The 16,541-nt window shown below is 43.8% G+C and overlaps 2 protein-coding genes across 3 annotated transcripts in view; one reads left to right on the plus strand and one right to left on the minus strand.

The window, feature by feature from the left end:
* The first annotated feature begins 3,976 nt into the window (after window positions 1-3,976).
* Window positions 3,977-8,896, plus strand: LOC310954654 (tubulin beta-4B chain-like). Its single transcript, XM_083924250.1, has 7 exons — window positions 3,977-4,143; window positions 4,292-4,400; window positions 6,127-6,237; window positions 6,414-6,658; window positions 6,780-7,102; window positions 7,196-7,540; window positions 8,473-8,896. Exons 1-7 carry the CDS (start codon window positions 4,087-4,089, stop codon window positions 8,618-8,620), a joined length of 1,338 nt encoding a protein of 445 aa, XP_083780376.1. The 5' UTR covers window positions 3,977-4,086; the 3' UTR covers window positions 8,621-8,896.
* Window positions 8,897-10,434: 1,538 nt separating this feature from the next.
* LOC310954524 (zinc finger MYM-type protein 4-like) overlaps window positions 10,435-16,541 on the minus strand; it is a 30,007-nt gene continuing 23,900 nt past the window's right edge. For both annotated transcript variants that reach the window (XM_083924022.1, XM_083924021.1), the window contains exons 25-29: window positions 16,362-16,476; window positions 14,973-15,221; window positions 14,695-14,806; window positions 14,496-14,564; window positions 10,435-13,274 (exon numbers count right to left, since the gene is read on the minus strand). In XM_083924022.1, the coding sequence (XP_083780148.1) occupies window positions 13,127-13,274; window positions 14,496-14,564; window positions 14,695-14,806; window positions 14,973-15,221; window positions 16,362-16,476 (693 nt within the window). In that variant the 3' untranslated portion in view covers window positions 10,435-13,126. The remainder of the gene's footprint in view (window positions 13,275-14,495; window positions 14,565-14,694; window positions 14,807-14,972; window positions 15,222-16,361; window positions 16,477-16,541) is intronic.

Raw genomic sequence — 16,541 nt, forward strand, 5'->3', positions numbered from 1 at the left:
CCGACCCCCTGATAAGCGGATGAAGATGAGATGAGATGATGATGTTTAATCGTATATAAGTAAATATGTTGTGTTTGAACAGTCAGAACTGGGATGTTAGGATGGGCTAATAAAAGCAAGTAGCTTCAGCTCGATCCTTTTTTTGGTTGAAATTGTCAAAATATTATGTTGTTTTATTAAACATCTGATGTATAACCAAAAATAAAATTCATTCATTCATTCAAACTGAATGTAAACAGTTGGTAAATCTTGGTATATAACAGAAAAAGTAAAACCTTACTGAGTCCTTATGAAAGCCCCTGTTTCAACTATCTTATTCTTATGAGACATTATTAGCTCCTCTACTGTAGATCAAATTTCACCCTGTAAGCTTTCATATGTATCCCTCTCTAGATAAAGCAAATGTTACTTATTTACTCCTTCTTTAGCTCTTCTTTTTCCAAGTACACCTTTTTAACGACGACTATACTTCCATGGTTGCTCTGTTGTCCGTGTTATCAGAACACTTTTGACTTGTAAATCACTCTGTGCTTCAGCTCGGAGCTGCTCCTCTACCCTAGATCCAATTTCACCTTGTACACTTGCAAGTGTCTCTCAAATGTACAGCAGGTCTGATCCGTAGGCTAGAAGAAGAAGAAGAAGAAGAAGAAGAAGAATTCCTATATTTGTCCCGCAATGGGGAAATTCAATTTTTCCTCTATTATTAATTTTTCATGTTACACACACAGGCCCGAAATACACACACATGCACAGACAGGACCTATATACATGCAACTAATGGAGAGATGTCAGAGCGAGGGGGCTGCCAGGGACCAGTGCCCCGAGCAGTTGTCCATAAGTTCAATACTTTTGATCAGTTTGACCTCCAGGGATATTCAGATAGACAGACAGTAAGAGAAAAATGTCGTTTTCAAAAGATAAAGCATGTAAACACGTTAAAGTAGAAACCCAAAATACAAGCAGGAACCTGGAAATGAGCATAACGTGGGTGGGACCTTCAAAGCTGGACAAACACTTGGCATACGAGTTAAATAATCTGATTTTATTTGGTGCTTTTATTCTTAGATGCACGTATCTAAAGGTCCGGCCCAACAACGGATTGAAAAATGAATTGACACCAGCGAAGCCCCTTGACTGTATGAAGAAACGCCCTGGTGCATCAGCTAAGTTGAGTGTAAAGATCTCCACCACCCCCTTGTGGCGAAGGAATCGAACACAACATTACTTAGTCATTCCTCCATGGCGACCTGACGTGTAGGATTAGGTAGCACTCTTGTCTCTTAATAAACATGATGTAATCACACAAAAGATTCTTATTTTTTATTGAAGTTTTCACACAACAGTCACAGTGTCAGGGTTCACACACACTTCTCAAAGCAGTGACCTCAATGTCCAGGGGGGATGGTGGTGGTGGTGTCCTCTTGCCGTGTTTTATAATCCGTCCATTTTTCCTGAAATTGTGCCTCTTGTAGCCGTAGTTTATGTGTTTTTTATGGGGTTCGTGGGAGCATCCACCCAGCGCTTCCTGAAAAACATGGGGATCAGCGGCCCCAAACTCAGAAAGGCTCTGAAGGACCTCGCTGATGAGGCTGAGCAGGGACGCTTCTGGCTTTGGCTAAGAAGGAAGGACCAGGTCAAAACAAGGGTCCTAGGGTCAGCTGCAGGGGGCGGCAGGGAGACGTCCCTGCCGTTGCTCCACCACCGTGAGATGTCCCGGGATTAATGGAGCGAAACATCAATGAAGGGTGGCTCCCGGCTGATGACCCTGCAGTTATACCCGCAATGGCACCGTCGGAGGTGCGACAAGCAGAAATGCTTAGCAGGCAGTCACTTGCCTGTGCTACCATCGTTTAACGGTCTCCATTACAAATATCTCTTCCACAGTGCTCGCCCACTGCTCCACCTTAGCCTTGTTACTGCTTTCTTACGTGCAGATAGAAGAACTTTAACAAGTTACTCATCCTCGTTTTGTATTTTATCTTGTGTCAAATGACCCAAATAAAGTATCTTACAAGAAGTATTTCGTATCCTGTTATTTTTCTTAAACCCTGCCATATTTCATTCCAATTTACAAGACCAGAAAATGTGCATATGGGCTGCATCCATAGTCTCCAGCCTGGTTGCTGGTTACAGTTTTTCTTTCTAAAGTTCATTCATTCATTCATTCATTCATCTTCAGCCGCTTATCCCGGGGTCGGGGTCGCGGGGGGGCTGGAGCCAATCCCAGCTGACATTGGGCGTGAGGCGGGGTCCACCCTGGACAGGACGCCAGTCTATCACAGGACACATAGAGACAAACAGAGACAGACAACCATTCACACCTACGGGTGATTTAGAGTCATCAATGAACCGAACACCTGCACGTCTTTGGACTGTGGGAGGAAACCGGAGAACCCGGAGAAAACCCACGCAGACACGGGGACAACATGCAAACTCCACACAGAAGGACCCCAGCCTGGATTCAAACCTGGAACCTTCTCGCTGTGAGGCGACAGTGCTAACGACTAGTTTGGAGTTATAAAAAATCTCACCATATTTTTGCAATTGAATTCTCTCCGGGTCCTGGAGCTAGTGGCCGTGCACTGTTTTACAAACATCAAACCATTCCTCCTCAGTTATTTGTTCCTTCAACACACTAACTTCTCATTATATCATCATAGAAAAAAAGTTAGATGTCCTGTATGTCCATTGCTAGACAAAAGTCCTGTTCCTTGTTAACTTCCTGTCAGTGGATGCCATTCACACACACTGCAACAGGAAATAAACTAGGGCACATTTAGCATGTTTGAAAAGGTCTTTAGGAGATGAAGGCAGCAATAAAAATGACTGGAAGATCTCTGGTTTGTTGGGTTTTCAATGAAACAATTTTACATACATGCGTGTAAACGTTTTTTTCTTAAACAAACTTTGTTCTCAGTAATATTACGACATTACAATGAATGTTTTTGGTCCAGGATACATGCATGACATGTCAGTAGAGTACCAACTAGACGTGGTGAAGCAGCATTTAGCTCAGGTGTTTCAAAGTGATCCAGTAAAGAGCCGCTGTGGCTGCAGGTTTTCAGTCCAACCAAGCGAGAACACACCTGATCCAACAAATCCAAGTGTGTGAAGGCTGAAGGAGTCTAGTCAGGTGTGTTTTTGCTTGGTTGCAATGAAAACCTTTAGCTCCTTTATCTCGGATAAACTCCAGGATCATTTCAAACTGGACTCTTTCATCAGCACGGAGCATTTCAAAAGCAGGATTAAGGACTTTTTAAATAATATTTGCACATGTTTTGTCTCGGAGCACTGATCTGCTCCTTTACTTCTAATGCTGTTATTACATTTTGATGATTTATCATGTTTAGCTGTGTGTTGTTTTGGTATTAAATGTGAAACTTGTGCGTTTATGCTGCTGTTAAATCTCAATGGGAATATTCCTGCTTAAATAAAGGGGTAGTACAAAATACAAATGTGCTTACAGCTGAGCTCTTTTTAATAACTTTAAACCTTATCTAGTTTCTTTTATTTGACTTTTTTTATATTCTTCTTTGCTCAGAAATAGAAATACTTTAATGATCCCAGGGGGAAATTATTAACAAAACTCCAGATATACAAACAACTAATATTATACAGACATCATATATAAGAAAAACATAATATAAATATATTTAACTATATATCTATACACATATATGTGTGAAATATATCTTTTAAATGGACAGAAATGCGCTGTATATAAATAAAAATACCTTGCTTTGAACACGGATCACTAAGGGAGCGTCTGGGGTTACTCTGCATTTTGTGTTACCATGGCAACGGAGCTTCCACAGTGTTATCCAATCAGAACTCGACACTAACTTCTCTCAACCAATGAGATGTCGGGTGTGTTTTGATTGACATGTAGTTGGTCCAATCGGATTCATCGACGGGCCCCCCAGCCGTGTCCCCGCCCCACTGTGAAAAAAACCACCGCCTCCCTTGTCAACACTCCGGTCCGCTCAGGTCAGTCCGCTGCTGGAGCCCCAGAGCACAAGTGCGTGTGTCAGTTGTTGTTGTTGTTGTTGTTTGGAAAAAGGTTGTTTTTTTTAAACCACCAACATAATGAGGGAAATCGTGCACCTGCAGGCGGGCCAGTGTGGAAACCAGATAGGCGCCAAGGTGAGAACAAGACTTTGGGCGGGTCGGTGAATTACAGCTTAGCTTAGCAACTGCGCACGTTCGGGCCTCGGTTTGACCCGTTGTGACAGCTCGTGCTAGTTCAGTTAGCCTGTTGATTTAACACTTGTGTGTTTTCTCCTAACGTTAGTTCTGGGAGGTGATAAGCGACGAACATGGCATCGACCCGTCCGGGACGTACCACGGGGACAGCGACCTGCAGCTGGAGCGAATCAACGTGTATTACAACGAAGCATCAGGTGAGCTCCGCTTCGCTAATGTCAGGTGCTCCTAGCTCCAGAGTTAGCATTAGATCACGGAGCCGATTGTTCAGTAAGTAACTCAATACCAGGCACGACGGTAACCATAGTTATCCAACAGGAGATCTCATCCCGCAGGAATCAGCCCCTCCTCGTTGCTTCTTCCTGGTTACCGTTGCCGTGTCCATGACAACAAATCAACAAACCCCGAGCTAATGACATCATCCCCCACAAATATGAGGATGTCGGCTCTAACTTGTTGTAATATCCTGAGGGCTTATAGAAGTGGCCAAGTTGTGTTTTTGTTTTGATTTCACTTGACAAACGAGATATTATAAAAAAAGGAAAATTAGAAAACCGTTCTTAAACCACTTCACGCTGTGCACTAATGTAGAAAAGGTGTAGTAGCCGTTATATGAAGTTTCAAATCAAAGTTAAAAGATTTTCAAGCCTTTTATTAGATAGGACAGACAGGAAATGGGGTGAGAAGGGGGGGGGGGGGTGCAGCAAAGGGCCGCTCCCTCGAGGACCCTTCAGCCTAAAGGGCCACTCCTGCACCATGGCTCCAGTTTCAACAAACAGGTGGTTTATTTCACCATAAAGCGAGCAATCAAAGAAAAAGACCCTGTGCTTCTCCCGCTCCGGTCGGAAACCTTCTGCCCACCCAGGTGCATGCTCACGGTGTAGTGGTAGTTCATGAGGTGGGGGCACTGGTGGGTAGATGAGTGTGTAACCATGAAGGGACTGGGTAAACTTCCATTTCTTTATCATTGTGTCATGCAAAAAGAATATGTCCAGCACAGCTATTGACAATTATCTAAAAAAAGAAAACAAAGATACTATACTCGTATATTCCAATGTATTTTTGGTCAATAGGTGGATAAATCGTAAACTGCCAGAATAAGAGGTACTACCATACTCCGTATACCTGCGTATACCCTCCACCACACCTGTGCATGCTGGTCCCTTACAGACAGCCTACCTATATCATTTCAGGTGCCCCCTAATGTGCCTGAATGAAACCAAACACAACTAATGAACAAGAAACACCAAAACTAAACAAATCATAAACTAGAATACTAATAGAAATCTAATCATAATGAAATCAAATGAATTAATCCAGAATAATCATCATAATAATCATCAATAATCAAAACTAACTACACATTAAAAAGAATACTAAACTAAACAGCACTAACTACTAACAATAAATAAATAAATACACAATAAGCACACTCGGCTGTAATGAATGACATGCCAACCCTTAAATATAAGGTTTAGCTTGAGAGCTCGACTTTAAACGAATAATCCATTTGTTTAACTATTCAATTAATCGGCAAATGTTTTGATAGGCGATTAATCTGTTTGAGTAATTTAAAAAAAAAAAGAACAAACAAATGAAAGAATGAACTCCTCTGACATTAAACTTAATATCTTTTGAGTTCTGAACCAAACAAAACATCTGAGAACGCCATCTTGGGTTTTTAGAAACGCCGATCTGCACTTTTCACCATCTTCTGACACTCTAGAGACCAAACAACTAATCGATTAATCAAACAAATAATAGACTGATTATAAGACAGTGAAAATAACCATCGGTGGCAGCCCAACTTAGCGTATTATATGCTGTATTTGGAAAAGGAGCAGGTATTCTGCACACTGCATATGGTTGATGAGTACACTGTTTCATATCTATTCATTTGTCCTCTTGTGTTTCGATCACCAGGTGGCAAGTATGTCCCCCGTGCAGTGCTGGTGGACTTGGAGCCGGGCACGATGGACTCTGTGAGGTCTGGTCCCTTCGGCCAAATCTTCAGACCAGACAACTTTGTCTTTGGTGAGAATTTAAACGGGAACAATTCTCGCACGTTTCAACTCGGGATGAAGCAATTTTCTAGAATTCTGTGTCAGTTTAAAGCTGTTTATCTGGAAAGTAGAGTCATATTTCATGACATAGATCCAGGTTTTTGGCACCACGGCTGTGATAGATTCCTGTATTTGTGTATAACGCAGGCCAGAGCGGAGCAGGTAACAACTGGGCCAAAGGACACTACACTGAGGGAGCTGAGCTGGTGGACTCGGTGATGGACGTGGTGAGAAAAGAAGCAGAGAGCTGCGACTGCCTCCAGGGCTTCCAGCTCACGCACTCCCTCGGGGGAGGCACCGGCTCCGGCATGGGCACGCTGCTCATCAGCAAAATCCGCGAGGAGTATCCAGACCGCATCATGAACACTTTCAGCGTGGTGCCCTCACCCAAGGTCTGCGTAATACACGGAAACAGTTAAACATGAATTCATCCCTGCATGTGCGTCTCTGTGCTTTAAAGCTGTTCCCTCTTCCTGCCTTTGTCTCCTCTTCCCCTTCACTCTCCCGCTCCAGGTGTCAGACACAGTGGTGGAGCCATACAACGCCACCCTCTCTGTCCACCAGCTGGTCGAGAACACAGATGAGACCTTCTGCATTGATAATGAGGCCCTGTATGACATCTGCTTCCGCACGCTGAAGCTCACCACGCCCACCTACGGGGACCTCAACCACCTCGTCTCAGCCACCATGAGCGGGGTGACCACCTGTCTGCGCTTCCCGGGCCAGCTCAATGCGGATTTGAGGAAACTGGCCGTCAACATGGTGCCCTTCCCCAGGTTGCACTTCTTCATGCCGGGCTTTGCCCCGCTGACCAGCAGGGGGAGCCAGCAGTACAGGTAGAGACGCAGGAGCTCGCTTTGTGGAGACTTTATCAGACCCTCAAGTTGTCTTTCGATGCATTTGAAATATATCCTAACGTCTCTTTCTAGGGCACTGACCGTTCCCGAACTCACCCAGCAGATGTTCGATGCCAAGAACATGATGGCAGCCTGCGACCCACGCCACGGGCGCTACCTCACAGTCGCCGCCATCTTCCGAGGACGCATGTCCATGAAGGAGGTGGACGAGCAGATGCTGAACGTGCAGAACAAGAACAGCAGCTACTTTGTGGAGTGGATCCCCAACAATGTCAAGACGGCTGTCTGCGACATCCCTCCCCGTGGCCTCAAGATGGCTGCCACCTTCATTGGCAACAGCACGGCCATCCAGGAGCTGTTCAAACGCATCTCTGAGCAGTTCACTGCCATGTTCCGCCGCAAGGCCTTCCTCCACTGGTGAGTAAAGAAGACTTGATGGGACAAGTTCCTGTTCATACACATTTCATAATCCCCAAATCTGTCTTTATACAAAACGTTTTAAAGCTACATTTAAAGTGTAAATCCGGTGTAAAACCATCCCATGGTCTTTTTAGGCACTTACGTACATCAAGTAAGGCATCAAGTCAGTTTTTTTTTTTGCGTATAATCCAGGAGAGTCGCTAACAGTCGCTAACGGCCGGACGTGGCTAACACCGATTAGCTCTGGGCAGTGCAGTGAAGGCATTCAAACGTCTTTTTTAACCACTAATACTGCTCACAATAACACCAAACCTCTGCAGTAGCATGAGAAGAGTCCCTACACAGAAAATGAAGCACTAACAACGTAGTTAGTGAACCCAGAGTTTATTAAAAGAGTGTTTTAAAGACTTACCTACTGGCCCCTGTACCCGCTCCTCTCATAGTAAAGTCCATTCAAGTGGATTACCAAAGTCAATCCCAAAGGAAGGAGCCCATTGATGATTTATTCCAGCAAAACATGTAAACTTTGTGGTTTGTGCCAGTTTGCGTTTGGTAATTTGATAATCCACTGTAATGGACTTTACTATGATAGGAGCTGGTACAGGGGCCAGTAGGTAAGTCTTTAAAACTCTTTTAATAAACTCTGGCTTCACTAACTACGTTGTTGGTGCTTTGTTTTGTGTAGGGACTCTTCTCATGCTGCTGCAGAGGTTTGCTGTTATCATGAACAGCATTAGTGGTTAAAAAAGACGCTTTAATGCCCCGAGCTAATCAGTGTTAGCCACGTCAGGCTGTTAGCGACTCTCCAGGATTTCTTCGTTAATAGTTTATACAGGAAAACTATTATTTGATGTATGTACGTGCCGAAAGATACCATACACTTTAAGCTTATTTGTCAATGCACGTGAGTAAGTGTTTACTGGTTTCAGGTACACGGGCGAGGGCATGGATGAGATGGAGTTCACGGAGGCTGAGAGCAACATGAACGACCTGGTGTCCGAGTACCAGCAGTACCAGGACGCCACTGCTGAGGAAGAGGGCGAGTTCGACGAGGAGGGCGAAGAGGAGTTGGCGTAGTCGACTACCACGACCTGTCACTCATTATGCAACAGTCGGGGCTCGGTTCACATCGTCGTAGAATGATTAAAATCAAGTAATGTAAACAGTAATTCATCTGAACGTCATCACATGGTAACATTAAACTCTGGCCCAGCCTCCGCAGCAGCACAAAGGATTTCTCCAGTCTTTCTTTTTAAATGTTGTTTGTTCTGTTTTCACCTGTCTCCTCTTCCTTCCTGCTTTAAATATGAATGTTTTAACCTCTCTGTTTAGAAGGTATCACCTAAAACATCACCCCCCCCCCCCCCCCCCGAGCGGCAAACGTGCAACATCCAGCCTCTGTCATAATCAGAATCATCATGTCATTCACATTGTAAGCTGTTGGGCGACAGACTGCACGGCGGTTTAAGTTACCGCGTTGACTCCTGCTATTGTGAAGCTCTATCCAGTCGTAGCACGCGGCTGGTGGCCCTGTCGTCCGCTCAGTGGTGACGTTTTAGAACTAAATGATCGCCCTCTGCTCTGCTTTCAGTCTTTTCCAAGCTGCATGTTTTAAATGTATTTGTGATGCAAACACTGACCAGTTCAAAGCACTGTTGGATATGGAGAAAAACACCTTGTACAATCTGGTCAATACTACGTTATTCTCAGTGTGTTTGTACATCAAAAGCATAGATGGACTTCAATAAAGATGTGGTGCTACACTGTGGTTACTTAAATATGACTGAAGCCTCTACACAGGTGCTCGGACGTGTGCTTCTACCTGCCTACTGGGGCAGTAACAGTAGGACTTCCTGTTGGTAACAGCCATCAGTTAGTAGAGCCGAGTTCAAATGCACACAAGCTCTGGTGAAGAGTAGCCCATTATCTGACTATCACATCCATATCTTTTATATCTGTATCTATGCATATTGATGATATCCTTACATCTATGCAAAAGGAGTGATGGAAGCCTGTCATGTAAAGTTTGTGTCCAACAAATGAAAGTTATCTGACAGAAACAGATCTGATAACATCCAGCATCCACGTCCGCCTACTCTCAGCTGAGCTAAGCGTTCCTTTATCCCCCATCACACCCCACACACACACACACACACACGCAAAACTCAATCTTTTTGTTTGACTTTTGAAAGTGCTAAAGGCGGAGAAAACAATTGATTGCTCATTCTGAAATTTGCATTTAAAAAAATCAACCAATTTGTGTTTCTGACAAAATGGATCAGCAGAGACCAATTATTTTTAGACGTCATCAGAAGAGAAAATGACACCACAGGATTGTTGTTTAGTAACTTCATGGCTGGATTTTAAGACAATGGGTCCCTGGGCACAGCCATGTACGTATTTTTACATGTATTTTTCTCATTTCCTGAAGCCCTTGGTGACATGTGAAACTGTCAAAAGTTGCGGGAGCAAGACTAAACGTGCGTCTACTCCATCCCAGCCAAACGGTGTTCAGCAGATTAGTCATTTATAATAACCACTTTTGAAGTCTCTGCTAACAATTTGGCTCATGAGTGAGACTCAGCGACTTAGTGTGGGGCGACTGCGGCTCAGTGGTAGAGCGGGTCGTCCTCCATTCGAGAGATTGGCGGTGTGATCCCCATCTCACCTGGTCCACATGTTGAAGTGTCCTCGGGCAAGACACTGAACCCCGAATTGCTCCCCGTTCACAAGTGTGTGTGTGAGAAAGGCGCTTTATAAGTACAAGTCCATTTACCCTTTACTCAGCGACCAGACAAGAATAGGACTTAACATATTAAAGAGAAGAGGATCCATTAGTAACGGCCTGACTCCGCCTGTCCTGGATTATAGATGTAACTCATCCATATAACTCTGACATGAAGTGAACCAAAATAAAACAAAGGTCTCAATCAAGGTTTCAAAACGGCACAAACTTCAATGACACTCTCAACATCACATCTCAATCATGCTTTCGGTATCAAAGCCTCGCCTCGCCATCAAGGAGAGAAAGGGAGAAGAGGAACTTTTAATACCTAATGGACATACAGCGTTTTGTGCATGACGATAAAACATCCGACTGCCTTCTGGTGTTTTCATTCCTAACGATCTTCCAATGGGAGCTTCAGTGACAGCGGTGATAATATTCAGACAGTAATATTTTCCTTTTGCACCAGCAGCGGTGACGGTGTGTTACAGCATGTCGTTTAAAAAAAAACATCTACAGAACGTTTTGTTTGGATGATGCGAATGGATCTCCATCAGTCAACACGGTGACAGTTGATGCTGAGGCGAAAGTAAAGGCACGTTGGCCTCCATGACAAAACAGAGCAATAAAAGACGACAAAACAGACACAAGTAGCAATGATGAACACGTTACACCGCATGTGATGTCACATACCACAGGGTATTGTGGGTAGTGGAGTCCTTATTACCACAAAACAAAGAAAACAAATGGAAAGAGTTTCATTAAATCTCAACTTAGACATTTAATTCACTGGTCGACCGACACAATTCTTGAGAAAGTAAACTTTTTTTGTTAGAAATTGTAATTTTATGAAATGACGCTAATGTCAAAAGAGTAATGGGATGGGTGGGTATTAACGTTTGCGTGACACCTCTTTGAAAAGTGGTGTGATGTGGCTGAGCAGCAACCCTCTGGACCAACGATTCTCTACCTCTGCCAAAGAGGTAACGTTTTGGGCTCGGTCTGTCTCTTTATCCGTCAGCAGGATGACGGACTTACTGCTGGTCCGAGTTGAATGAAACTGGATGGAAACCATACATTTTGGCGTCCACATCACCGTGTGGATACATAAATCATTCTCATCCTCTTCGGCTTTCATTCACATTGCAAAACAGGGCGTGCTGCATTCACGTGGTGTCCGAAATATCAGAAAAAAAGAGTTCCTGACTGGGAAAATTCACACTGCGTTAACGGTGCGGGCCGTGCCTTTGCGGAGGTCCGCACTCCCCAAGTACACTTGTCTGTGTTTTTAGAAACAAAGTTCAGAGTCCATTCAAAATCAAACGTCTATTGCAGCTGTTTTCTGCTGCAGACCCTCAGTTATTAAACAGATGGATGAATAGAAACATAGTGACCACTGCTGACAGTGGTAAATACCTTAGGCACATTGTCATAATACTTGCTTTTGATTGTATGTGTGGCCCACAAACATCCCACTATACCTTAAACCGTACACACGTCGTGAGTTAGAATACAGGAAACCTCAAGGGTCAGCGTTCGGAAAAGTATTGTGCTAGTTCTTGGAGTTACCTGCTGCTCATCCAGATCCTTCCAGTGCCTTTTTATCAAATTAGGGAACAAAGAAACAAAAAGAGCAGTGAAGATGTTGGCACAAGAAGGAAAGAGGGCAGGAATGCATGGAGGAAACGCATACAGGGAGCAGATATCTCTTTGTAATTATGATCATTAGAATAGACCGGCTGCACAAGTGCACATTTCTGCTAGAGGGGGAAACACGCTCTGGCTTGTTTGCATTTCTTTGAACCAATCACAAGCCCCGGACGCAGCGTTGGTGCCCTTGTAAAAACAGATAACAGAAGGAGAGGAGAACATCGCGTGAGAGAGAGGTGCCGGCTGACGGGCTTTATACCCACACTGTACGTCCGGTAACCCGTTCCTCCAGAGGGACAAAGTGAAGCCGTATGAGGGACGTGGGAGGTTAAAGGGAGGAGAATAAGGCCACGCATGATGAGGAATATAAAAGGAATAAACATAATATCAGATAACTAGAGAATAATAAAAACATAAGATGAGAGGCACTCTTACACTTTTAAGGACCTATTCTGTCAGATACCAGTCAATGTCTTCCACCTCCAACGAATGTGATTCATTAAACTACATATTTAATGTTTTAACATTTACCAAAACTGCACTGGACGACTGTGGGACGCTCACTTGAACCCAGTGAAGTTTTGTGCAGCTATGCATGAACACGCTGCGCTGTCCAATTACAAAAAAATGCTCAAAATGTCCTTGTTTTAGATTTTGGTGAAATTAAAAAAGCAACCCTTAATTCCAAGCGTCCGTCTTTGAAACTCACACTGTACGAGTGAACGCTCATTGAAACCCCTTAGTGGACAGATCTGACAGCGCCCGATGTGGATGTAAAACCTTCGTCATCTACGTCAGCTCCGACTGTTCTCACATGCACATTGCTGCTCACACCAGTCGGATATGGCAGAAGTCTGTGTATGAAAGGAAAAGTTGACTGAAAGCTGACCGGCACTGACCATTACTGATGGTCTGCTGTGACACTCTTTTGCTGGATGTTTGTAAACTCATGTGCGTTCACGTGGGGAGGGGACGGCCACTGAGGTAACTAAATACACTGATCTCACACTTTCTTTAAATGTGTCTCTCTTTGCGACAAAGTGTCCTTTCGTCGTGTCTTTGTTCTGTCTCCCCGTGTCTGTTAGCCTCCGTCCGAATGACCGATGGGCGTACGTACGGCTGGAGTTCACCGTGAACCGTTCGGCATCGGAGGAGGTTTCTGTTGCGGAGAACATCGTGAGCGAGGTGTGAATAAGCAGAGCTCCGTGTCACTGTAAACTGTTGTCGCCGACGGTGGCTGCGGACTGATGTGGCGCAGGTTCATGTTCCTGGTGAACCTCTTTGACCGCCAAGATGCGTGTGAGCATGCTCTGTAGAGTGGTGCCCTCCAATGGTTGAGAGGTGTACCAGTGGGGACTGTTGAGATGAGAAAAGCAAAATGTGACAAGGTAATGTTTTCACTCTCATTTAGGGCCGCAAGATTCTTTTCATTGTGCTTTCATCTGCGGATTATTTTATAATTGTCCGGTTTATAAAATGTCCCAGTTTCTCAAAGTCCAAAGTGATGCATTTAAGTCTTTTGTCACCCAAAGATATTCAGTTTAATGTGATATAAAAGAGGGAAAGCAGGAACTCTCCGTATCTGAGGGGCTGAAAAAAGCACTTTGACAGTTTTTTGCATGAAAATTGATTTTAAAATGATTCGTTAATCATCAGAACAGCGATTCTATTCCTTTTGATTTGACTGATGGTTACAGCTCTACCTTCACTGAAAGCTGATTCCTGTAGATTACCTAAAATCGAACCCCATTTCATTTGGTGAATCTAGAACATGGGTGTCAAAGTCAAGGCCCGCGGGCCAGATTCGGCCCGCCAATGAATGATCTTGGCCCCCGGGATGATATTTGATTTGTATTAGAACCGGCCCGCACGCCACAGCCGCCTTCTAGTGTCTTTCACTCACCAAAACTACATTACCCACAATGCAACGGTAGCACGCAAACTCACTGCAGCGCCGCAAGTGGGCCGGCTTCAATATTCTTAAGCATTCAGGGCAGATGTCAACGTTCACCCCCCCCCCCCCCCCCAATAACAGCTAAACGGAAGGTGGATGATGAGAACAGGGTGTTTGAAGCTTGGTGGGAGGCAGAGCACATGTTCAAACAGCTGTGTGTCTTTATCTTGATTTTAAGGAACACATTTTATTTTTGAAGGTCATTTTCTTTTTTGCCGTTTGCCTGTTGAAAGTGTTTTCCTTGAAATAACTAAAGTCATAATAAAATATTGATTTATTCATTTAATGTACAGGACACGTTTGTTTTTGTCTGTGAGCCTGTTGAAAAATGTTTTCACCTGAAATCACTGCTGGAGCCGTACAAAAATATTGGATTATTTATTTAATTATTATATATAATACGGTACACTGTGTTAGGTCTTGATTCAATAGGTTATATGCAATCATTTTAATATGTTTTAATAAACATTGAACCAGTTCGGCCCTCGGCTTGGAGCAAATTTGTTTTTTTGGCCCTCTGATGTGTTTGACTTTGACATCCCTGCTCTAGAATATGTCAGAAAGCCTGGTGATAAGGGACACGTTCATCACCGGGTTTCGTTAATGTTGGAGGACTGACTAACCTGTGAGTGTGCACGTTCTTCTCAGGCTGCAGGAAAAACAGGTCCCGCCTGCTCTGCACCGACGGAGGGCTGTCAGAGAGCAAGAGGGCAGAGAAGAGGGGGAGTTCAGGTTTATTAGTTGGTTCATATACAGTAGGTACCTGCATGTATGTGTGTGTGTGTGTGTGTGTGTGTGTGTGTGTGTGTGTGTGTGTCTCACCATCTAGAGAGGTAGAATTCGTAGAGTCTGACAGGACATTGTAGTGGGTTGCCGACATTTTCAAACATCTCTAGGTCTCCCTCTTCCTCTCCCTGCCTTTTTCTGAGTCGCTCTAAAACAATAAAAAAAATACCAGAACTCAGTTATTCACTAATCCCAAACACATTATAAGTCATGAATCTGGTTTCAATGTGTATAAAAACATTTTATGGTTGCATAGACAAACTACAATCATTACTGCTTTAATTTAAAAAGAAGTATTATCCAAGACCACCCACCTGTGTGGGCCGTGGCAGCGCTGCTTCTCTGGTGGCGGAGGTAGTGGACTTTGCCGGCTCGGTGGCAGGGTTTGGAGTGTCGGGTGAAGTTGGTAAAGGAGAGGCTTTGGTGCTGCGCCAGCGTGGTGAAGCGGAAGTTCTTGGCGCAGAAGAAAAGCAGCGTGTTTAGCAACACTATGGGGGAGTAGGCGCCGAGCTGCTTACACTCCCACAGGTAGGACTCCACAACACGGGAGGAAACAGTTCCCCCTTGAGGAGGAAAGAGGAAGCAGGAGACCAGCTGAGTGACTCAGAGTGACCATACGTGCACCTGTTCAGGGTGCTTCCACGACCATGCTACACATCCTAAACAGCTAAATCCACTAGTAAGTTACATTTCACTGGGGTTTACTGTAACTTACTGTAACTTACTTCAGTACGAAATGCTGCTATACTACACTGTCACTTTATATCACCACTACATCACTTATTTGTGGTACTGTAACTTACTGCTGATACACTTACTGTGCTTTAGGACATGCTGCTACATTTCACTGTGGTTTACTGTAACTTACTTCAGTACGAAATGCTGCTACACTCCACTGTGCCATACTGTCACTTAGTTCTGTAGGAAATGCTGCTACATTTTTAACATTTTTAACACTTATAACTTATCGCTCCTTATCACTTATTTAGTTTGTACTTATTTTATTTCAATCTGCTCCTAAACTGAACAGTGCGTATTGTTGTATATTGTATAAACCTACGCTTAACCACGATGTCTGTTGCACTCTGTCACACTTGGTTCATTGCTTGATTTATCTGATTTTAGCTTAATTTTGATTCGATTTATGTTTATGCTTATTGTTACTCTGATCCTTTTCCACCTTTGTATTGAAACTGTTGCAAAATAATTTCCCGCGGGATAAATAAATAAAGCTTCTTGAATCTTGAATCATCAGCGGCACCCTGCTGTTAGGTGTTAGGGCAGGTAATGTACAGTGGGTTTCTCAGAGCTTTTTTGTTGTTGCTGAAAAAAGCTGCATGTTGCTGCTTCTATAAACAACGCTGATGGGAGCAATGAGACGGAACCAAAACAGTAAAGTTGCGCACCTGAAAACCTAAACAATGCCTGTAAAGGTGATAAAGCGCTGTGTATGTCTGAGGGGAACTGCAGAGTTGGGTGATTAAATTACATGCACTCTTTTGACCCACTGTTAAGACGAAAATAATGATTAGTGCAGCGTTAAAATTGTAGGTAATCTGAATGCAGCACGGGAACGGCTCAGACAAAACAAAAAACTTCTATATGGAGTTTATTACTTAATGAAATTGCAGGAAAAAAAGTATCAACATGGGGTTTAATTTCATGAGCATCTTGAGACTGTGACTTTATGTGAGTGATCATACCAATAGGTAGTAGTTTAGGTCTCCAGAGGCACAGCATCCCACTGATCGTAGTAGCAAACTGACTGTAGAGCGCGTCATTAAAGATGTTCTCTATGCGGCCCTTCATGAACAGATACTGTCCAAAGAGAGAGAGACCGGAAGAAGAAGTCAATAAGAAACAGAACAATCAAAATGGAAAGC

Source organism: Echiichthys vipera (genome assembly GCF_963691815.1).
Source record: "Echiichthys vipera genome assembly, chromosome: 12".
Classification (NCBI taxonomy): domain Eukaryota; kingdom Metazoa; phylum Chordata; class Actinopteri; order Perciformes; family Trachinidae; genus Echiichthys; species Echiichthys vipera.

What these genes read in the sequence shown, in the direction of transcription:
- LOC310954654 (XM_083924250.1), top strand. Translation starts at nt 4,087, where the DNA reads ATGAGGGAAATCGTGCACCTGCAGGCGGGCCAGTGTGGAAACCAGATA. An exon ending in GCGTGGTGCCCTCACCCAAG is followed by an intron (nt 6,659 to 6,779) that starts GTCTGCGTAATA and finishes CTCCCGCTCCAG; the next exon opens with GTGTCAGACACAGTGGTGGA. An exon ending in AGGGGGAGCCAGCAGTACAG is followed by an intron (nt 7,103 to 7,195) that starts GTAGAGACGCAG and finishes GTCTCTTTCTAG; the next exon opens with GGCACTGACCGTTCCCGAAC.